The 24,396-nt window shown below is 39.5% G+C and overlaps 1 protein-coding gene across 1 annotated transcript; it reads right to left on the bottom strand.

Annotated features, from left to right (window-relative positions):
* Positions 1-14,184: 14,184 nt before the first annotated feature.
* LOC107741885 (teashirt homolog 3-like) lies at positions 14,185-15,681 on the bottom strand. Its single transcript, XM_016554681.1, has one exon. It carries the CDS (start codon positions 15,679-15,681, stop codon positions 14,185-14,187), a length of 1,497 nt encoding a protein of 498 aa, XP_016410167.1.
* Positions 15,682-24,396: the final 8,715 nt, after the last annotated feature.

Below are 24,396 nucleotides of genomic sequence, written 5' to 3'. Positions count from 1 at the left end.
TCAAAACATCAGCTACCCGGGAGATCCTCGAAAATGAGATTGAATTTCATCCACACTGTTTTTTCCTTCTCTCTTGCTCAGGGTCGGAGTCATGAAGTGGGAAGTTCCATAAGTGGGAGAACATTTGATTGCTACATGATTAGCAGAATATACAGGACGAGAGAAGGCAGGGATAGGTGGGACACTTACTGTGAATCTTTTTTTGGATCTTGGTGAGATGAAAGTAGTAGTTCACCCAAAAATGAACATTGATTTTATTCAATTATTTACTCTCCCTCGTGTTGTTCCAAATCGTTATTTCTTTCGTGGAATACAAAAAGAGAAATTCTGAAGACTGTGCTGTTTTCAAATAACAACAACATGAACAAACTAAAAGCTGTTATTCTCTGATGAACTTGTCCATTTGGATTATTGAGTCAGTGAGTTGAACTTCAGAACTGTCAGTCCAATTTGCGGATGAATCATTCAGAATGTTTGTGAACTTGATCAACTAATTTATTGATAAAATTTGATTCAAAGAATGATTCATTCACAAATTGGACATCACTACTAATCTTATTAACTCTAAGGTGGTTTTTAAATGAATACACTAAATTTGCAAACTTTTCATTCATCATTCATATGTAACACTTTTATGATACATTTTAGTGCTTGACAGCCCCATAGTCCCCCTTTTATTAAATCTCAAAGAAAGGCCAGGTATTTCTTCAAAAACCAAAAATTATTATTATTATTATTTCTTTTATTATTATTATTTTGTGTGTGTGTGTTGCTTGGAAATCATACAGGTTAGGAATGACATAAGGTTGAATAAATGACAGAATAATAATAATTTTAAAAAAAATACAGAAAGCAATTAATTCATACAAGGAATGTTATCAGACTTGCCTGTAACCATAAAGTAAGAATTCAGACATTTATTTATTTTTATTTATTTATTTATTGGTTTTGTTTTGTATAGCATATCATACAGTAGTGTGTATAATGAATGTTTATACATTCATGCTGAAATAAACTGAAAATAACAACGTGTTATGCACATAAGTTCACTAAATGCAGAAAAAAATGGCTGTGCCATTTTTGGCTGGCAAGTCGTGCAATTCCACAACTCCAATTCTGTTCAACGCTCATGTAATAAAATAACTCTCAGTATTAAGTGGGATCTTGGCATTTCTTTTTTTTTTATTTCTGTGCAACAGTTTACAGCCCTCTAGGGGAAACAGAGCCCAACCTATAAAAGTTCCAGCCTGGCATGAACTGAAGTCTTTCAAATGAAGACGTATGTCATGGAGTCAGAATGAGAGAGAGCTAAAGATCAAGAGATGGAGAAAAGCCGGAGTGAGAGAAGAACAACTTTTTAGTGTGTGCCGTAGATACCCTTTTAAACAAAAATACTAATAAACTCCACCTTTCTGATGTGATACAAATTAAATTGTGAGCATGAAATTTTGGCCATTTCTTTCCCAGATGACTGGAATGAATACTGGGTAGTTGAAGTTTAATATCCTAGTATGTGTCTGTTTTACTCTCACTGTCCGTCAGAAAGGTTACTTCTAGCTGAGTATGGAATCAAATAGAGGCAGACTAGCAACTGGGGACAAAAATCTTCCTACAGACCAACATGTTCTCATGAAATTTTCACGAATTGTCATACAGTTCCTATTTACATATTTAAGTAAATTGAAGTAAATATATTTTAAGTAAAACATTGCGTATCTGTGTATTAATGCAATTTTCCATGTATATAGGCTTCAGAGTGGAGTTCACAGGAGGAGCACAAACAGTCCATCCGATCCTATCAGTCGCAACACAAAGGGACTTAATATAACTGATCTCTTACCTCACTCCTGTGACAACTCTTTTGGCATCCCTCCACTACAGCAAATCCACCTTTATTTCAATTAACTTTTCACTCAACATTATTAATTAAATAGCTCAGAGGGGAATTTAGAGCTTGGGTTGCATCCTTATGTTTGTGTTATTCTCAGTTGTAAATAACTTTGAATAAAAGTGTTAACTAAATGAATAAATATAAAAGTAAACAACTTGTTTACACTTAAATTCAATCATAGTATGGTAGACAACACCACACCATAAGGATAATAACAACGCAAAAAGATTGCAGAAGTCGAATGAAGTACGTAAAATATCTCACACCATGATGATCTCACTATTCACCCCCTTCATGAGATCAAAGATATAAATACCCAGCATGCTTTGTTTATATTGCTGGAATAACATGGTAATGGCTCAAATGTGCCCACCCTCCAGACGCTATATGAGGTTTTTAAAGGCCTCACGGCTCTGTGTAAGGCGTTTGACGCACTTTCCTTTAAAAGTGCTCTCTGTAACGATGCTGAAACCCATCTTCTCACAGCTCAAATTTTATCGCTCACAATAAATCCCAAGAATGGCAGAAAGGTGCTGCTTAAAGTGAGGTGCGTGGAACTTTCAGATGAATTGTGGCAGTCAGAATGCTGACTTTGACAAGCATATCAGCACGTCTCCCCGGATCCCGCATCAGAGGCGCAGTTGAAAAACATACCGAGATCTACCTGGCCCGTCTCCTCCGCCGGGACAGAGATAGCGACCACGATGGGCTGAAATCACACCGCACTTCCCCCATCTGTGCCGAATCCTGCAGTGACAAGCATGAAAACCTGCGTAATCAAAGCGTAATTGATTATACTAATTGCCAGGGCATAATTGGATCCGACTCAATTAAAAAGCCTGAGTAATTGAAATTAATTACAAATGACGCATTTATTACCATCGGAATAAAAAAAAGCAAGCAGGCGAGAGAGAGAGAGAGAGAGAGAGAGAGAGAGAGAGAGAGAGAGAAAGAGAAAGCGAAAGCTTGCAGGGTTGGGCTTTGTCTGCAGAGCTTGGGGTCCTGATGCACCTGCAATGCTAAATCATCAGCGCCTCACTAGATAGCGCTGGGCCGGGAATGCTTTGTGCTGTTTTTGCAATTCCTCAATGCGGATTTATATCTTTTGCTTCAGGAAATGTTGTAATATTTCACGGCGCACGGCACAGAGTGCGACTCAGTACTGTGCGGGCGTTCAGAATGAGTGCTGGAGGGGGACGAGGGGGAGGGTTGAAATACAGTATCAGCATATATTGTAATTTTATTTTGATAAGGCCACGCTTAAAAGCTGAGAAGGCTCCCATGCGCACGGAGGGCGAGCAGGTTTATTTATTTTACTTAAACACAAAGCCTGCGGACGCTTCCTCAGCTGTCATTAGCGATCCCTCTACGACAGGGGATATCGGCAAATGAGAACAGGTGCGCCCCTCCCCCTCGCGAACCACGATTCAACAGTAGACTTGATAACGTAAACCACTTTGCAGCCACTTCCTGAGATGCAGCATGTGTGTAGTTGGCGTCTCCGCGCGCCTATGTGCACATGAGTGTGCAGTTTTTATTCTCCAGCCCTGTCAGAATTTCCTTTCAAACTCGTCTGATTGGGTCGAGTCTCATCACGCTGTCACCCCAGCTCGCTTTTCATTAGTCTGCCTCCCTCATTCTCTCTCTCTCTTAGCCTCCCTCCCGTTCTCTATCTGCCTCTGTTCGCCTAGCCAAGCAGAAGAACTCAAACACATGCGCAAATTAAATCGACATCCAAACTCACTCTCATATACAAAGCAATTTAAATGATATTCATTAGAGCGATGACAAGTCCTGATGAGGCTTCCAGGAGGAGAGCACTCCTTCAGCGCTTCCGCGACTCCGTTTCATGCTCACCGATGCGTGATGCCCGTCGCCATACCATCACTTAAAATACAGAGAGAAGAGAAAGAGAGAAACGAAAGAAAACACATATCCCACAACACTGAGGGCTTGTCTCGAAACAGATCCCCCTCCATCCTATCCTTTCCCTTACCTTGAACACTAGCACAAATCTTCCCTAGACTCCTTTCTGAGTGTCTGTCTGGCTGTTTGCCTTTTACACCCTGTCCAAACATATGACCTTTCTGCTGACAGATTAAAGTTCACTCTTTTTTCCTCAAGAAAACACTGGAAAAGGACGATTTTTGATGTTACTTCCTGCCTATTTTTGTGTCTTTTTTTCTGTCATTACTCTATTTATGTCCATGGCAATTAGCTGCTGTCAGCTGCTCTTAATGTGTTAAAAAGCCCGGCTCTCTCTCTCGTTCTCTCTCTCTTTTTTATTTTTTATTTTACCCTTCATCCAGACCAGAGCCAATTAATTTGGGCTTTTCTCTCGGCCCCTAATTAACCCCTTCAGGACTGAGATGATGGCTAATACCACTGATTGAGGCCAAGCCTAAAATTACCCAGAATTACCCGACTGCTGTGAGCGAGAAGGGAGATTACCACACGCCCATTGTTCACAGGGCCGCCATTCATTAGCTCGCTTACCCATAATTCATTAGGACGGAAAGGAACAAAATGGAGTCGATAATGTCGCAAGCACATTACATAGATTTCTCTTACTTGCTCCTGGCCTCCTTTCCTTTCCTCTCTCTTTGTCTGACTCAAAGCTTTGGCAGACACGAGAGCCTGATGTTGTAATCAATATATATGAGCTGACATGAGTCTGGACATGCGTGTTAATTAAGCAGCTTGTGGGTGGAAATAATTTGAGTGTGATAATGAGTTTTGAGAGGGAACTCGAACAAGATAACTGTCTTTGGAGTCCAGCCACTGACATGTGGCGCTGTCTAACAAATTGTCAATTTGTCAGTTGTCTGACACGCTGACAGACAGGTAGCAATCAACCAGTCATGAATGAGATTCATGTTAACTTGTTCTCAGCTTTTGTGTGGGGATTTAGGTGTGCACCTTTTAGCTAACTCAGAGTGTGCATATGATCAAGTCAAATGCCATCCTTAAAAATAACACCTGGACTGTGTAAGTTTCACGTTTAAAATCCCCATAGGGTTCAGAGAAAAATATAGAGATTATTCATTAATAATTAAATTAAAATGTATAATAAATAAATACTGTATATAAAATGCAATATTTTCATACAAAATTTTTATACAGTTCACTATATTATGCTATTGCAACACATTATACTAGGATTGCCATTTTATTCACTGATAGATAACTGTTTCATTGAGCATACACATAAATATAAAAATAATAATACACATAAATATACAACTCAAAAGTATTCATGCATATTCATGGATTGTGTTCTGTTCAAGCTATTGACCAGAAGATAATGATGAGAAAAAAAAAACAGCCCCAAGCCAATTACCGCCCCTGCCATTTCACAAAATAAGACACTCGCTATAGTTTGGTCATGCTGACCTCTTAATTCTGTTATTCTATTAGAGATGGGGGTAAAATTGAATTTGTGTTTTTATGTGTACGTGTGTGTGTGTGTTTATGGAGCAGTGGTGTTCAGGTTAAATGGTGCTAAGCACTTTCCCTTATCACCCCGCTTTAGAAGATTCACCTCTGACCTTTCTGGAGGTCTTCTCCAGTCTGAGCCCTAGGGCAACAAACCCTCCGACATCAGCAAGCCAAACAGACAATCAGCACACATCACTTCTCTCACTGCCCTCGAGCGACATTCACAGAGGGATCTTTCCTTTCCTTTCCTCTCCTCTCCTCTCCTCTCCTCTCCTCTCCTCTCCTCTCCTCTCCTCTCCTCTCCTCTCCTCTCCTCTCCTCTCCTCTCCTCTCCTCTCCTCTCCTCTCCTCTCCTCTCCTCTCCTCTCCTCTCCTCTCCTCTCCTCTCCTCTCCTCTCCTCTCCTCTCCTCTCCTCTCACCAAACCAAACCAAACCAAACCAAACAGTTTATTTTAAAACAAAATCTGTATTCAATTTTGCTTGGAAAAGCTGAGCAGCATAAGTTGTGCATGAATTCAACTTCTGTAGCCTTTACTTTCAGAACTGAATCGAACCAAATCAAATCAAACCAAAGAACACTGGATACATCTATTTCAAATGAATGTAAAGGAGGAAAATTTAAAGATAAATAAACAAATATGAAACGTCACATCAAATAACTGTTACAGTGTGAAAAGGAAATGATGAAAGATGAAAGCCATGCATTGGTGTTGACAGGCCTAGAGGAAACTAATGCTACTACACACATATAGTGGCCATCATCCAACAACCATGTGGCACTAATGGAAACTGTATGGTGAATGCAGTGTGGGCGAGAAGATTGGTTAGCACAATTGTCATACTTTGTTTAATATGTCTTGCTGAAGAAAAAGTAAGACAACCAAACTAGCATGCAAAGAAAATTTACATACATGTTCAGTGTCACAAAACACTCAGCGCCACACAATATTTCCCAAATGTTGTTAATTTGTGGCTATTTTTTAATCATGTTTAAATTATGCAATTCTATGCCAAACATCCTCAACACAGTGTTAAAAGACAGTACGAGCGAAGCAATAAACTAACATTTTGAAACTTTTTCTATATTAAATTTTCATTTTAGTGAACTATTTTCTTCTCTGTTTTACTTGGGAAAAGCTGAGTGGCAGAGGTTGTGGATAAATTCAACTTCTAGCCTGCCATTCACCCCTATGCTCAGGTCAAAGGTCAGAGGTGAGTGACAGGACAAGAGAGCCATGTCAGGGCCATGCTTATTTAACTCTTTAACTAATGAAAGGGTAAAAAAGACTAACACATTAATGACAATGATATGCATACAGATGCAAACTGGCCATTTGAATAAAGGATATATTAGCAAGCTAGCTAGCTAGATATATTTTTCTTTTTTTTCTTATTTCTTTTATAATTTTCCCTGACCTAAACTGTCTAATTTAATTTCATTCTGAACCTCTTAGGTGTGTAATTTCATATGTATTATGTAAAGTATGCGACACTTTCAGATTCACACATTTAGCCTACTAACAGCTATATAGCATCTATTACCATGAACACACTGTACTGAGCATGACAACATTTTAACATGCATTAATTGTAGTTTGTCTCTAGGGCATAGGTGCAGTACAAACGTCATGGTGCAGGCATCAGCAACTCCCAACCATCTCAGACAGATTTTATTGTGTTACATGTGCTAAAAGATTCACCCTCAGTGTCTTTTATATGCATTTTATAGTGGCTTTTTTCATTCATCTGTAGGGCTGGGTATCGTTCAAAAATTTTCGATATCGATACCGATACCGATACCTTGACTTCGATACCGGTTCCTGAACGATACTTTTTTCGATACCAATTTTATGAAATCAATTTTAACAAGATTACATTATCTAAAAAAAAAAACTTTGGTTTTATTTTTCAGCTTGTTGATGTTTATACAAACTCAAAGACTCATCTCCTGAGCCACTGCACAAAGGAACAAAATAGTTTTAATAAAGCTCAAATAGTCTTCAGTTTACACATCGGTTAGCTACATTTACACTAGTGCGTGTTTGTTTTAAAACGCCTAGCTCAGACAGAATCGTCATTTCTATTAATTTTCCAATTTCTCTTACTTGCTCCTGGCCTCCTTTCCTTTCCTCTCTCTTTGTCTGACTCAAAGCTTTGGCAGACACGAGAGCCTGATGTTGTAATCAATATATATGAGCTGACATGAGTCTGGACATGCGTGTTAATTAAGCAGCTTGTGGGTGGAAATAATTTGAGTGTGATAATGAGTTTTGAGAGGGAACTCGAACAAGATAACTGTCTTTGGAGTCCAGCCACTGACATGTGGCGCTGTCTAACAAATTGTCAATTTGTCAGTTGTCTGACACGCTGACAGACAGGTAGCAATCAACCAGTCATGAATGAGATTCATGTTAACTTGTTCTCAGCTTTTGTGTGGGGATTTAGGTGTGCACCTTTTAGCTAACTCAGAGTGTGCATATGATCAAGTCAAATGCCATCCTTAAAAATAACACCTGGACTGTGTAAGTTTCACGTTTAAAATCCCCATAGGGTTCAGAGAAAAATATAGAGATTATTCATTAATAATTAAATTAAAATGTATAATAAATAAATACTGTATATAAAATGCAATATTTTCATACAAAATTTTTATACAGTTCACTATATTATGCTATTGCAACACATTATACTAGGATTGCCATTTTATTCACTGATAGATAACTGTTTCATTGAGCATACACATAAATATAAAAATAATAATACACATAAATATACAACTCAAAAGTATTCATGCATATTCATGGATTGTGTTCTGTTCAAGCTATTGACCAGAAGATAATGATGAGAAAAAAAAAACAGCCCCAAGCCAATTACCGCCCCTGCCATTTCACAAAATAAGACACTCGCTATAGTTTGGTCATGCTGACCTCTTAATTCTGTTATTCTATTAGAGATGGGGGTAAAATTGAATTTGTGTTTTTATGTGTACGTGTGTGTGTGTGTTTATGGAGCAGTGGTGTTCAGGTTAAATGGTGCTAAGCACTTTCCCTTATCACCCCGCTTTAGAAGATTCACCTCTGACCTTTCTGGAGGTCTTCTCCAGTCTGAGCCCTAGGGCAACAAACCCTCCGACATCAGCAAGCCAAACAGACAATCAGCACACATCACTTCTCTCACTGCCCTCGAGCGACATTCACAGAGGGATCTTTCCTTTCCTTTCCTCTCCTCTCCTCTCCTCTCCTCTCCTCTCCTCTCCTCTCCTCTCCTCTCCTCTCCTCTCCTCTCCTCTCCTCTCCTCTCCTCTCCTCTCCTCTCCTCTCCTCTCCTCTCCTCTCCTCTCCTCTCCTCTCCTTTCCTTTCCTCTCCTCTCCTCTCCTCTCCTCTCCTCTCCTCTCCTCTCCTCTCACCAAACCAAACCAAACCAAACCAAACAGTTTATTTTAAAACAAAATCTGTATTCAATTTTGCTTGGAAAAGCTGAGCAGCATAAGTTGTGCATGAATTCAACTTCTGTAGCCTTTACTTTCAGAACTGAATCGAACCAAATCAAATCAAACCAAAGAACACTGGATACATCTATTTCAAATGAATGTAAAGGAGGAAAATTTAAAGATAAATAAACAAATATGAAACGTCACATCAAATAACTGTTACAGTGTGAAAAGGAAATGATGAAAGATGAAAGCCATGCATTGGTGTTGACAGGCCTAGAGGAAACTAATGCTACTACACACATATAGTGGCCATCATCCAACAACCATGTGGCACTAATGGAAACTGTATGGTGAATGCAGTGTGGGCGAGAAGATTGGTTAGCACAATTGTCATACTTTGTTTAATATGTCTTGCTGAAGAAAAAGTAAGACAACCAAACTAGCATGCAAAGAAAATTTACATACATGTTCAGTGTCACAAAACACTCAGCGCCACACAATATTTCCCAAATGTTGTTAATTTGTGGCTATTTTTTAATCATGTTTAAATTATGCAATTCTATGCCAAACATCCTCAACACAGTGTTAAAAGACAGTACGAGCGAAGCAATAAACTAACATTTTGAAACTTTTTCTATATTAAATTTTCATTTTAGTGAACTATTTTCTTCTCTGTTTTACTTGGGAAAAGCTGAGTGGCAGAGGTTGTGGATAAATTCAACTTCTAGCCTGCCATTCACCCCTATGCTCAGGTCAAAGGTCAGAGGTGAGTGACAGGACAAGAGAGCCATGTCAGGGCCATGCTTATTTAACTCTTTAACTAATGAAAGGGTAAAAAAGACTAACACATTAATGACAATGATATGCATACAGATGCAAACTGGCCATTTGAATAAAGGATATATTAGCAAGCTAGCTAGCTAGATATATTTTTCTTTTTTTTCTTATTTCTTTTATAATTTTCCCTGACCTAAACTGTCTAATTTAATTTCATTCTGAACCTCTTAGGTGTGTAATTTCATATGTATTATGTAAAGTATGCGACACTTTCAGATTCACACATTTAGCCTACTAACAGCTATATAGCATCTATTACCATGAACACACTGTACTGAGCATGACAACATTTTAACATGCATTAATTGTAGTTTGTCTCTAGGGCATAGGTGCAGTACAAACGTCATGGTGCAGGCATCAGCAACTCCCAACCATCTCAGACAGATTTTATTGTGTTACATGTGCTAAAAGATTCACCCTCAGTGTCTTTTATATGCATTTTATAGTGGCTTTTTTCATTCATCTGTAGGGCTGGGTATCGTTCAAAAATTTTCGATATCGATACCGATACCGATACCTTGACTTCGATACCGGTTCCTGAACGATACTTTTTTCGATACCAATTTTATGAAATCAATTTTAACAAGATTACTATAATTTTATGCTATATAGACCTACCACGTTACCCTCCACTGGATGTAGAATGAGCAGCATTAAACTACATTTTGGCATTTTACAATACTTATGTGGATATTTTGGATGAAAGTAACTCAAAAGTAACTCAAAAGTAGTGTAATGCATTACAATTCAGAGAGAGTAATATTGTAATGTAACTAATTACTTTCAAAAGACAGTAACTAGTAATATATAATGTATTACATTTTGGAAGTAACTTGCCCAACACTGGCCGTTTGTGATGAATACTGAGGTGTATGTGTGCATCTGTATTGTAGCAACTAACTGCTTTTGCACTGTAGATAATTCTTCCCCCGGTATGTTTGTCTCATAGACATGCAGTCCCACGTGGGAATGTGAGCGGGTTGGGAGGGAGTGAATGTGCGCTCACTGAGACCTTATTACCTCTTCCTGCGTGGAGTGTGTTGTGTCTCGAGTGATTGGTGATCACATTTGTAATGGCACACTGCTGCACAACGCCATTATGCCCTTTGTCATCTTACTGAGCCACTGACAGCCAACTGACTCTCGGAGACAAGAGGTATAAATGACAAACACACACACACGACCATGTTTGTGTGATGATTCTGAGACTACAGGTGTGCGTTTAGAGCTTTTAAGTAAGCATTACACTCTTTCTAACTCCTAGTTCCCTAAGATGTGTGGCCTATTGATTTCTTGTTGTGCAAAGAACCGTTCCATTTAAGATTTCTATCCTGCATGTAGCCGGGAGCACACCAAGGCCCCATAAATTAGGGAAATCGCACATTCATCACATGCATTATTGTAAGATACTTTGGGAACGTGACAGCTTGGAGATCTATGGTGGTGCATTACAAAATGCAACGACGCCTCCCGTTCTATCTCTCCATTTCTCCTTGGGGTGATGTTGGAGTCACTGGGACACGCCCATGATTTAAAGGAGTTTTTTTTCTGCTAATTTCTGCCTTTTCCTCATCCATGTGTGTAGATTGTCCACGCACGAGCGTGTGATTAAGAGAATTTATAAGGTGCTCTAAATTAGCATTTGTAATGGGAGTGCTTCCAAGGTGAGACTGCAGATGGTGAGTGAATTACAGTGCATGTAAATTACACAGGTTAAGAGAGACAGCTCGCCTCAAAGGGTCCGCAGACAAAGTGAAGCCTTGGGTCAGCGCAGCAGTGAATCAATCAGGGCCCGATTGTTGAGGAGTGGATGCATGTCGCCTGCATCATTGTAATTTGCTATGGCGGGACGTGCCAGTGCTCGCTTATTGTAAAGGCCTACTGAAAACGCTCTGCGCGTGTTCGTTTGTGATAGCGCAAACACAGATACATTTCCGTCGCCGGCGTGCGTAATCCGCAATTTTGTTTATCTGAAAAGTCCAGCAATACATAAAGTCCCTCAGTAGCTCAATAGCATTACAACACAGCATTCATTTGTGTTGGAGAGGGCTGCTTCGAGAGTTTCACTGAGCTTTAGACACTGGTCTTTTGTAACAGCGCAACGGAGATAAAGCCTCCAATGTGTGGTTCGCTCCTGCACACGTAAACCTCTCATTCTGAGCAGATTATGTGTACAGACCAATTACGCTCCTCACATCCTGGGAAATATACTCATTGTTGAGGTATTTAGACACAAAGCAATTATGTAGGCTTTTTCTACACAAACATACATTTGGCTGTGCATGTGTGCGCCTGTTTACAATTTGTTTACTCCCTGTCATGAAATGGGTCAAATTCAAATGCAACACAACCTCAAGACACACCGTCCTGTATGCAGATATCATTTAAAGTTCGAGTAGCTTTAAAAAGATGCCATTAGCATCAGGGAGGAGTGGATTTTTGTTTTTTTTTTTTTTGCATGTGTGGGAGAGTGCAGGCATTTCTTGATAGTTAAATGTCTCCATGTATAGTTGTTTTCAACCTTATTAACCCCTAGTTTGGTGGCTCACCAGGCTGGGAGAGGAGAGAAAGTGGCTTTCTTACACTTCAATTTCACGCACATTTTCTTTGCGACTAATGAGCACCTTAAATATGCCGCCAGACTTCAGGGATACCTGTGAAGGCTGACATTTTCACACACAGCAGCACCTTGTCACCACACGATGTCCCCTCTACCTGGCTCCTGACGACTTTGAGTGTGTGTGTGTGTGGGTATGCATGCTGAATGCTCTCTGACAGATCTGACGAGGAACATATCGGTAACTAAACAGAGTAAACCATTTTTGAGAAAGTGTCCCACCATTATGAGATATATCTTATACATGCCCCTACTTCCACTGATCTGTTCAGAAAGATTTTCTCTCTCTCTTTCTCGCTCACACAAACAGCAAGATGGGAATCAGCATATACAGTATGTCATTTACATTTTTTTGTAGTCATACTCTAAATGCGATTCTGTTGTCATCCTGGATGAGGCCCAAACAAATTTGTCCCTGCAAAATGGGAACCTGAGCTAATTACAACAGTGAAAATGGTGAAAAAGAGACAGTTAATGCCAGAGCAATTATCTGCTACATTCCTTTGTAGAGAGGGAAAGGCGCATCGCTCTTCACTCCGCCTGATGCTTCCCTAGTTAAACCATATTAGGAGACGTTGTGAGTCGATGTGTCACCAGGCAGGGAATTAGATGAGAGGAGTGATGGGATAGATCTGCCAAAAATATATGACACCACTAAAGTCTGCCGCATAAGAGATAACACTTAATATTTGTGAGACCGAGAGGTCTATGCTACTGCACACACACACACACACACACACACACACACACACACACATTTTCAATACACTCCATTTATATGCGTTTTGAAAAGTGGGGACATGGGGTAATGTCCTGAAAAGTCATCTTCTCTTTGTAATACCTATGTCATACCCTTGTCATTATACAAATTTATGTCCTCATTTGTAACAAACACACAAACACACACACACACATACACACACACATACACACACATATACACACACACACACACACACACACACAAGCCACCTGGCAGATTTTAATATGCTCATTCCTGTCAGAGGTCCGGTGGTCTACCCCTACTGCCACACAAACGTCTTTTCACACACTTGTCGACTGCTATTTAACTGACAGCAGTTCTCTTTAATCTGCACATCTCTTATTCCCCGGTGCCCGACAGACTTGTGAGCCATGACACATCAAGTTATTGCAAAAAAACAAAACAATTTCAATTTAATGCTGCAGTAGAAAAAAGGTTATATGAAGTCATATAATGAGTGCTTCATTGTCAACAACAACAACAAAAAAAGAAGAAAAAAGAAAATAAAATAAAAAACACGGCACAGAATGCATAACAGTGCCTGTGCTGTTAACATGCCAATATTTTACACATAAGATTTCCATTCACTGGCAGCTGTCAGTTACTTCAGTAAATTAACTGCCAAAACGTAGCAGAACTGTCAATTGGAGGTAAGGTAACCATGGTTACCTTTCATATCCCCAAAAATGATGAAGCTGCAGTGTGGTTTTATGGAGGAATAATTAGACAGAACAACAAAATAAAAGATACCAATCAAAAAGGCATTCTACAATAGGAAACAACAACCAAGAATGTTTATAAATAAAAGGTTACATTGTGGAATTCCTCCTTACATTATAAAGTAGCATCTTTTTATACAACAATTTAAGTGAAATGATGGAACAAGTACTGTCTTGTACAAGAAGTTTAACCCTTTGAGCACGAGGTGGAAATAAAACTTTAGGGTGATTTTTTTTCTTCTTCTCATTTTCATATCTTCTGATTAAATAACATATTTATAAAACTATTGTGCAAAACAATTTCATTAATGTCCTCATATATTGTGCACCAGTAGATAGTCATACTCATCTTAAATAAAAAAAATATAAAATGATGCATAATTTAGACAGAAATTAGTTTATGTTTTTTATGTACACATTTTTACACTGACCTGAATTCATAAAGGCCCCTGATTTGATCAAACTAAAAACTGCTATTTTGGATTCAAAGCTGGTAGGCAGCGTGAATACTGGGGTAGCCTCCCCAGCTGGGTGTGCCATTCTGTGCTTTGTTAATGGCAGATGTTACTGTATTCTCAAGAGACTTCAGAATGTCAAACCCCCCCTTAGGGTTTTCTTCAAGATCTTCCTCTGTCAAATATGTATATTTGGATGAGACTTCAAACTTCTCGTCAGTCTCACTTTCTGTTGCCTTCTTGTCTTTGCTATCATTTGTCTCCTTGGTACATTCCACTTCCTTCTCCTCCTTTTTAATCTCCATGGGTGTGATGGCAGGGGAGATACTAAGGGGAGGAGGTGCAGGTGGTGGTGGGGAAAATGCGGTGGCAGCCAGTGGCACTGACTGTACCTTGTCTTCATTAGTAGGTATGGTGTTAGGAGCCATTGTGGACATCGACTCCATGATAGGTTTGCCTTTCTTGATGGCAGAATTAGTAACCTTGATGAAGTGTCCTGTGACCATCATATGGGCTGTCAGCTCCTGTAGTGTGTCATGTGAGCTTCCACACTCCATGCACTTCAGAATCTGGGATTTTCGTGACTCAAACTGCCATGCATAACTAGCTCCATTCTGGTGTCCATACCGATTGTTAGGTGTGATGTAGGGATTGGGGGTCTTTTGAAGAAGGTCATTGGGGTCAGACAAAGAAGGCTTGGGGGTGCCACCATTGGAATCTGGTGAGCTGGGGAGTTCTAGCTCAATGGGGGCTCTTTTACGAGCTGAAGAGATAATCTTGGCTGCCACAGGAGTTACTGGTTCCTTAAGAGGCACTTTCTGGTAGTGTTTTGTCTTTATCATGTGAACACTAAGGTCCTGCAGTGACTCAAAGGAATGGCCACAGTACATGCACTTAAGAACTTTCTGGGCATCCTCTTTTCCTTCCATCTCCAGCAGGGAACGCTTGCGAGGCTTCGACCAACGCTTGGTACCTTCACTGTCTGTCTCATGGTTATCATCTCGGTAATGGCCCGTCTCATTCATGTGCACGGTGAGCTCGACCAGAGTGTCATAGGCAGCACTGCAGTCTTTGCAGTGGAACTTGCTTGCACCAGTGAAGATGGAACCATAGAGTTTGGTGCTCTGCCGATAAAGCTGCACAGTACTGAAGAGGTTTGGCTCAGATGCTGGGTGCAGCAGTCTACTCTGGTTCTGTGAAACATTCTGCAAGGTCTTAGCCATTGCTGTCTGGTGCCAGTCGTAACCGCCACTACCACAGCTACTGCTGCTGCTACTACTGCTGCTGCTACTACTGTGACTACGTGGGGGCTTTTCTGCTGATTGTTGAGACATATTCAAATTCAGCGATGACCAGTAGGAGTTGGTCAGGAAGCTAGTGTAGATAGCTTTCATCTGATCCAGGCTGTCTGGGCCTAATGTGGTTGCCTCCTCACTGCTTGGCGTGGCTGTTGTCGTCATCATCACAGATGAAGTTGATGAAAGAGACGTGAGGGGCTCCTTGATTAAGAAAGCATTCTCACTCATTACCCAGCAAAGGCTTGCCTGCTTGTAAATAAAAATGACTGTATGTACATTTCCGACATAAAAATCCCTGCACCAAACACATTTGTGTCAATTACGAAAGATTCGAAAGTTGAAAGTTATTATTTACAGTTTAGCCTGGAGAATGCAAACGCTCATGAAAAACATGGTCATGTTTGAGCAAGCCTGAAGAAATAAGCAACCAAATATATATTATTTTTAACTTCCAGTGGAAGTCATGCAAAAAGAGAAAGGCAGAAAGAGAGAAAGAGACACAGAGAGAAATGTACTGCATTGAAATAATTCCGTGCATTCATGTCTGTGTCAGTTAATCATGCTTTTGACCAGGTATGTAAACAATGGAGAGAGAGGACACTCCATTGGACACACTGGTTTTCTGTGAACACATTCTATCATGTCTAAATACCACAAATGTCAAACTACTCATGCTACAACTACAGCACACAGCATATACATTTAATTCTAAATACAATATGTCAATTTGTATACAAGGAACATTCCATGATTTCCTCAACAAAGACTACATAGAATTCAAATTTTATGAATTTGTATCAGCCCCTTAAAAACAATCTTTTTAGGTTAGAGATTTCATTTAAGCTTAACAAAACAGCACTGGTGTGATGCAACAACAATGGCTGTGAAACAACAGCAACAAAGTAAAAAGAATGCCATCAACATGAGGACAGTCATTTTGTAGCCCTTGGCAGAATGACCGAAGACTGGCAAAGACACAAACCCCTTTTTAGTTTGCAGTTGTAATGTGCATACCTCATGGCTTCAGGCATTCTGTGCTGTTTCAATAAACTCGATAGAATTCTCTTATTTATTTTTTAATTATTATTATTTTTTTATGTAGTCAAATTATTACTTATAATTAATTTACAAATCTACTAATTATTAATTTTGTTAGTATTATTATCAACATTAACATAATGCATACAAATTGATAAATAAAAAAAAGTGTGATAGAATTTATATCCTTCCTGTTTTAATTGTAAATATCTAATAGTTAGCTATTTGGTTTTCTGAACTGTGTATGTGTGTGTGAGAATGTTTGTTCCAAACTGAAATTAAGGGGACAAAATTAAGCAACTACTGATGTCTCAAAACAAAGATAAAAAAAGACCATTCAAAAGTGATTTTTTTACAGCATTATTATTAGGATCCATCTTCTCACACACATCACAGCCAGTCTGTGAAATCGAATCGCCCCCTACACAAATCACAACCAACTGTGATCGTGCAGCACACACAAACTCACATGCACACGCTCACACACAGCCATCTGTTCTGAATCAGCCAAAACGACAGCTGTTTAAGAGAACAATGCCTTCGTTCAGGAAGCAGGGAGAAGCAGAGCTTTACATCAAGGCCAAATAGCAATGTAAAAACCTGGTTCCTTCAAATGTATACACTTTAAACCTATTCACAATGATTACAGCACACACACACAAAGTGGAGGTTTTAGCATGGAATTTCCTGCTAAACCACTACATGTAAAATGTAAGGTCAACCTTGAACATAATTACACAAAATGATTAGCTGGTAATTAAAGTTAAAAAGGAGGGTGAGTGTGCCAATGGGCAAAAAAAAAAAAGAGAGAGCGAGAGAGAGAGAGAGAGAGAGAGAGAGAGAGCATTTGCTCATCACTTCAAGTACAAGCAAACCTGTCTCACTGTAACCTTGACCTGAACTTGACTAAGTAGAGCACAGAGTAAGTATTGCCAGCGAGTAGGCGTACGCCCTACAGCAAATCTGAGATGTGTGTACATGTTTCTGTGTATGTGTGTGTTTTGTTCAAAATTCATTTTCTGACACCAAACACAGAATTAGCACTGCTTGACAACACAACAATCGGTCATAAGCCCCAAGGTAACCTGAGAGGGGTGGAGAGAGACGAAAGCAGAGGCAGGGGCTAACGAGAGAGAGACCAGACAATCTGCGACACACACACTTACACGTACCAAGTGTTGGTGCATGTCCTGGCTGTATTCCAGGTTCCCAAGCCCCCAATGTACCTAGAGTCTGTGTGTTCTGGCTGCGAACAATACTGAGATTTCATCCCTGGACCTTCTGAAGCCAGTGCTCCAGTCCAGGCCTACCCACACCACACAGGTGCTGTTTTAATTAGAAAACAGGATGCTTGGATCCAAGACTGGTAGGGTGGGGGTAAAATGAGAATGACCTCCCAATGATTTGGCATCAGACTGGAAGAAGAGCTTGATCTAATTTACACTCGAACATCCAGGGAGACGACCAGCAGAGAATGCTGTTTTCTAAGCAATGGAGAGCGTAACCTTGCAGACTTAGGCTGGACTATTAGAGCACGTACTGTCTTCAAACATATCAGAGTATGTAAAAATCTTAATACAGATCATAGTGATAAATCTAATCCTCAAGCCCTTTCATCAAGTGAACACGATTGAATGTTAACTAAGTTATGCAAATATGACTCAACCATTTGTGATTATATTGTTTGAATGACTGCAAGAACTAAGGTGCACTTTTTAATTAAAATAAAGCGGCTACTGTCAACCATAAATCAATTTTATTGAATATATACATAATATGATAGATATATAGATAATAGATAAAGTGATAAATGAAATGTACAAAAACATTTTGAAGTTATATAAAATAGGTTATTATAACAAAATCACAAAAATTGTCTCCACAAACAAAGCTAGATTTCAAAACCGTTGGAGTTTGAGGTTGAAAAAACAACAACATCTGGTATCAAGTATATAATGTTGAAAATAGTCATAATATTGTGTGTGTGTCTATGTATCGAACGTTTAGAGTTTGACATTTTATTACATTATTACACCTGTTAAAAACAGTTGTGCTGCTTAATATTTTTTGTAGATATTGTGATACTTATTTTAAAGGATTCAACATTTAAAAATACATATGCATATAAGAAAAGAATAAAACAAATTTATCAGCCTTCAGCTGTCATGTATTTTTGGTGTGTGTTTCTTCCTATACATGGACAATGTAGAACTGTATACAGTACGTGTGAACCAAGTTAACACCCCTCAAGCTGCTGCCATTCTTGTTTGCAATCGGCCTCACTTATACAGACAGCAGTGTAAGTCGGCAGCCCGGTCCAATACTTCTGGGTGTGCAGATGAGCTGAAGAGAGCGAAAGAGTAAGTAGTTGGTAATTAAAGCTGCTATATATAGCCCCTAAAGCCCACATTTATAATGGGAGGTATCTCTCTCTAATATGCCACTATCTGCAATGTGATATCATTAGGAGGAAAATGGTTTGTAGCCTTAAGCAGACAGGCTGTCTGTGTGCGGCTGGAGAATATGAGATAGCACCAATCCACTTCTCTTCTCCTCTTTCATCTTGTCTATGCCCTCACTCCTTTCCTCACCTCCCCTCCATCTCTCCTTGGCTATCATGACCTGTGTTAATGAAGTTAATTGAATTTGAGATCAATAATGCTTAATTATTGCAATTTGACATGCACAGGCAAATTGGTGGGGAGGCCAGACGTGTATGTACGCATGTGTAAGTTAAAGGAAATGTGTCCGTGTGTGTTTGTTTGTGTGTGTGTGTGTGTGTCCAGCACTGGGGTGGGCAAGAGGGCATGGCTGGACAGCGGAGGCAGAGAGAGAAGGATGGACGAAGCAGACAGGCGTGCCATCGATTCCAGAGAGACGCCCCATCGACCAGGCCTACTGACTGATGGAGGCCGTTCTCCAAGGCTAGCTGGAGAGAAAGAGAGAGCTCACTGAGACCACTTTCGCCAGCCTGGCCTGCCCTGCCTACAAACGGAACATTGAGATGGATTGGATGGACGGAGGAGCGTAACGCAGAGAGCAAACAAGAAAGAAAATGATCGACACAGATAAGAGGGTTCTACCTATGGAATCATTTGTGTTTGGTTTATAGAATGCATTGCTGTTACCAAGTGATGGTTACCATGGCTATAACTGTAACAATTGTTGTTTCCCTGCATTGTCTCTGCAACCAGATGAAGACCAGAGGTATTTTCATTTATGAAAACATATTCTGGGTTATTTACAACTTAAATGTTTATGGACAGCATCTGTGGCATCTGTGATTTTAATAGCAATGTTGATAGCTGCATATTTTAAACGTTTATTTGTGATGCTGCACGCTTGCCTGCTACGCTTATACTGGCAGTGCACTACTGTAAGGGTTTTGTGTTCATCGAAATTATTGTCTGCAGTAACTGACAGCATGCCACAGATTTAGTACACAAACATTTAAATTATAAATAATATTCCTAAAATATTCCTAATTTTAGGGTGTGACTTGATTTTATCTATCAGTAACTGGTTGAATTGTGAAAAGTTACATAGACTGAATGATAGTTTGATAAATATGAAAGATGTCAGCGAAAAGAGAAAGTCATTTCCAAAAAAAAAAAAAGAGCTACGTTTTAAATAACATGTAACATAAATCGTTCCCAGTAAGACCAGGAACATTAAATTCAATTCTGGTCCATTTTAATTATGTCATGTTCACTTTAAGAAAGAATCAACTACTGCGCTATCAAAAACCCTGAAAAAAAAAAAAAACAGTTAAAAAAATAATCAAAAGTTCTTAAAATCTTTAATAAATACTCTCATCTTTTGTTATAATAATGTGAAAATATAAGGTGGTGCAAGAGTGTGAGAGAGAGAGAGCGAGAGAAAGAACAAGCTGGTGTGGATTAAAGAAAAGAAACAGGGCTGGAGGTGCATCGGCGCTGGCAGAACTGAGAGAGAGAGAGCTGGTAAACACAGACGCTAGCACAGCTAATCGCCCGCTCATGCCACTCAGCGGGAGAGCCCCTGACAGTGTGTGTATGTGTGTGTATGTTTACACACCCCCACTCCCCCCCCTGCATGTGCACAGCAACCGGTAACCACGCTGGAGAACAGAACTTCCCCCTGCTGCCATACCACCTCCACTGGAGTTAACACTCCTACACGGCATCAAGACTCGACAGCCTCGAACACATACGTGAGCGCTCAGTCATACAAATGATCCTGTGTGCAACACAATAACGTACAAACAAAAAGTTGATTTATATTCAAAAGCAGGCTCGGTGCTGATGCATGCATCTAGAAACCCCTTGCTAAGGAAACGTATGAGGGGGTCTTAACCTCTGATGAGAGCGTTTTAGCACTGATTATTACAGTAACTGCTCAACTGAAATACCGTTTATTCATCAACTTCAATGATGTATCACTCTGTGACCAAATACAGTTCTGTTGACAAAATCGTTCTGGAGCCGCATCCTCACGAGACACCTCCAATAAAAACCTTGCATGTGCTTCTTGGATCTAGTCCTTCATATATTTGAACTAAGAGGTTAAAACAGCACAGCATGGATGTTCTCCGGTGTAAAAACACGTTCCACCTCTTTCAAAATGCTATATTAGTCACTAATGAACTCCAACGTCTGCCCTGAATGTCCCCAATGATTCTGGCCAACACTTCTTCCGAAGGTTTGCCCACATTTGCTCCTAAGAAGGATCACATTATCAGGCCATCTGTCCTACCAGACAACCATTTCCACGTCTTCTACTTAAATAGCCAAGAGACAAATAATATTCTGAAAAAATAAAAATAATAATAAAAAATATTCCATAATTAGAAACACACCAGGCCAATGAATACATTGATCAATATATAAATGTTTTATACATTTTACATAAAAAAACCTCATATCACTGGCCAGGATGTCTAAGTACAATGTGCTGCAACAAATTTCAGTGAGTACCATGCTCTGTTAAAAAGAGACAGTCCCTTTATGAAAGTAATACTTAGATAAGATTGCAATACTAATCATCCCTCAGCTATTCTGTACAGGACTATCTGAAGAACTAACATTGTGTGGATTGAAGGTACCGTCATTCCTACTTTTTTACCATGTATTTAGTGATATTTTTAGATCTTCAATCTTATTATGTTTAGTGCCCTAAAGCATCACTTTCTGATCTGTCACTGAGATGAAGAAACAGTCTATGACTTTTACACTGATGATTCTACATGCGTGAAAATACCAGTTGATTTTGGGGCAAAACTGATGAAATTCTGTAAAAGTAATTTTAATGTACTGTCTTTTTTTTGAGCTGAGAGTACACAGTAAAAACAGAAAAAAATATATAATAAAATGTAATATTCAAAACACAGTAAAAACTACCATATTGTGAAATATTTGTGTGGTTTATTTTAATATATTTTAAAGTATAATTTATTCCTGTGTTGGCAAAAATGAATTTTCAGCAGCCATTACAAAAAAAATAAAAATAAAATAATAATAATAATAATAATATGTGACCCTGGACCACAATATGTATTTTTGGCTATTGCTACAAATATACCCCAGCGACTTAAGACTGGTTTTGTGGTCCAGGGTCACATATAACCAAGCCAAACTTGTGTAACTAAAGTTGACTCCATCACATATATGATCTGTATTTCAGGATGTCACATTGGAAATCAGCAGTGACTGAGGCTGTTGTTTGAACGATGAGCGAATGTTCTCGAGGACATACAGAAATCTGTGACTACAGCAGGTGTTTCCTGTACTGAACAGACGCGGAATGAACTTACAGCTCACCTGTGCCAGATAGCAATGAGGAAAAATTCTATATTTGTCCATGTCCTGTCATATGTGTGTGCACAAACAATTTTTTTTTACTGATTTTAATTTTATATTATGCTTTTTATAATATTTATTGATTGATTGATTGGTCAAATATATGATAAAAATGGGCCCAGATATGAACTCTAGTTAGTTAATAATCAGTCTAGTGTGTGTGTGGCTCTGTTGTCTGAAGCAGCTCTCAAACAGACACCACAAACAATTACAAAGCAGGGGGAAGATGATCTCCAGCAAATGATCCACCCGCCTGCCTTTGTTATTCAGATGCGCTCCACTTGGAGAAGTCACATTCCTAAAGTACGGGGCAACCGGAGGTCAGAAACATCTACACAAACACTGGGAACTCCCAAGAGGCCGAAAGAGAGTAGGAGAGAGGGAGGGGTGATTGTCTTTGAATGAGTTTACATGTGTGCCTTACTGAGAATCTCTCAGTTTTGCTTAGTGACTTGTGCTGTTCCTCTTTCCTCTTTTAGTAATCCCTCCCATAACATGTCTTTCCCTCCCTCTCTCTCTCTTCCCTCTGTCCCACTCAGAATCACAGGAGTGTGTCAGTCTCCCATTAGAGAGGGTTGCTGGGTAATGGGAGAGAACAGATCTGCCTTGCTGTGATCCCCAGGGCCTCACTCGGCTCGGCTACCACACACACACACACACAAAACACATATTAACACCACAATATAAACATGGTTATGTCTGTGCACAAAGAAGAAAAAATATGTATGTACAGAAAATGTACATGTGACAAAAAATAAAAAAGACAAATATGGAAAAACAATGCATTTTCAAAATCGACTAGACAGTGGCTTCCTTGAATGACTAGATGGCTAATAAGTCTGAAAAGGACAGTTTGCCCAAAAATGAACATTGTGTGATTTTACTTTCTTTGGTGGAAAAATATTTTAAGAAAATTCTCTACTTTTTTGCCTAAACAATGGAAGTCAATGGTAACCGAGATGGTATGGTTTCCAACAGTTTTCAAAATATATTTTATGTTCAACAGAAGCAAGTCAAATAGGTTTGGAACAACCTGAGGCTGAGTAAATGATGAAATTATTTTCATTTTTGGTTGAACTATCCCTTTAAGGAACAGTTTTTTAGAGGGCTTTTACATAATACATGTTCTTGCATTTTTAATAGTTTGACTACTTTTAATTTGACATGCCATGATGGGACGCTCAGCGCAAGACATGACGCAACGACCAAAGTCAATTCCTTCTGAATGTGTAACTGTAGCGGTGCTGCTTTAATGTGCCAGCTAATACATGCTCCTAGCACACTAATTAAAGCCCCACACTTATATCAAAAATAAAATAAAAATAATAAATATAAAATAAAAATATTAAATATATACAGTGTATTTATAAATAAATCCATATATAAAAATCTCAACCTCACTTACGGACAAGTCATCCAACAAGCGACAATCATGACCCATCCCTCCCACAAACACACAAAGACAGAAAATAGACAAGATCTCTGATTTGAAACGAAAAAAAGTCACTGTGTCTCTCCCACGTACACAAGACCTGAACTTGGCAGATACGTTAGGCAGCAAAATAATAGGCATTTTCCAACCCATAATGCAGAGTGTTAGCCAGTGGCAGTCCACTGATTTAGGTACTACGTCGAGACGTCAATCTGAAGGCCTTGGAAGAGAGAGAGAGGGAGAAGGAGGGGGGGATGTAGATACACAGAGAGAGTGGGCCTGCAAAGAAAAGACGAACCAGATAGAGAGAGCGAGATGCTCCTAATGGGAGACATGCAGTCATCTAGTCGCTGGCTCTCTCCATTCAGCGTGTCACTGGGTATCCATTACCCTGCCACTCTCCTCTGATCTCTTTGGACAGCTCTGATCAAAAGATGTCATCTGACCTACTCGCCTGCTCGTGCCAGCCCGCCGGGGTACGTGGTCCGCGAGGGGGGCTGCCTCGCCCGTAAATAAAACGACATCATCGCTTCAGCGTCCCGTCATGTTCTCAGGCCGATTATGATAATAGTGGATCTGTCAGCACGTAAACGGACAGGGCAGCCGCGGCGCTAATGCGCAGGATATAGCCTCTCT

The sequence above is a fragment of the Sinocyclocheilus rhinocerous genome, unplaced genomic scaffold (assembly GCF_001515625.1).
Source record: "Sinocyclocheilus rhinocerous isolate Xijiao unplaced genomic scaffold, SAMN03320098_v1.1 scaffold436, whole genome shotgun sequence".
NCBI lineage: Eukaryota > Metazoa > Chordata > Actinopteri > Cypriniformes > Cyprinidae > Sinocyclocheilus > Sinocyclocheilus rhinocerous.
This window is presented reverse-complemented; position numbering and strand designations above follow the sequence as displayed.

Bases quoted from the DNA above. Each gene is read 5' to 3' on its own strand.
- LOC107741885 (XM_016554681.1), bottom strand. From the start codon at position 15,681: ATGAGTGAGAATGCTTTCTTAATCAAGGAGCCCCTCACGTCTCTTTCA.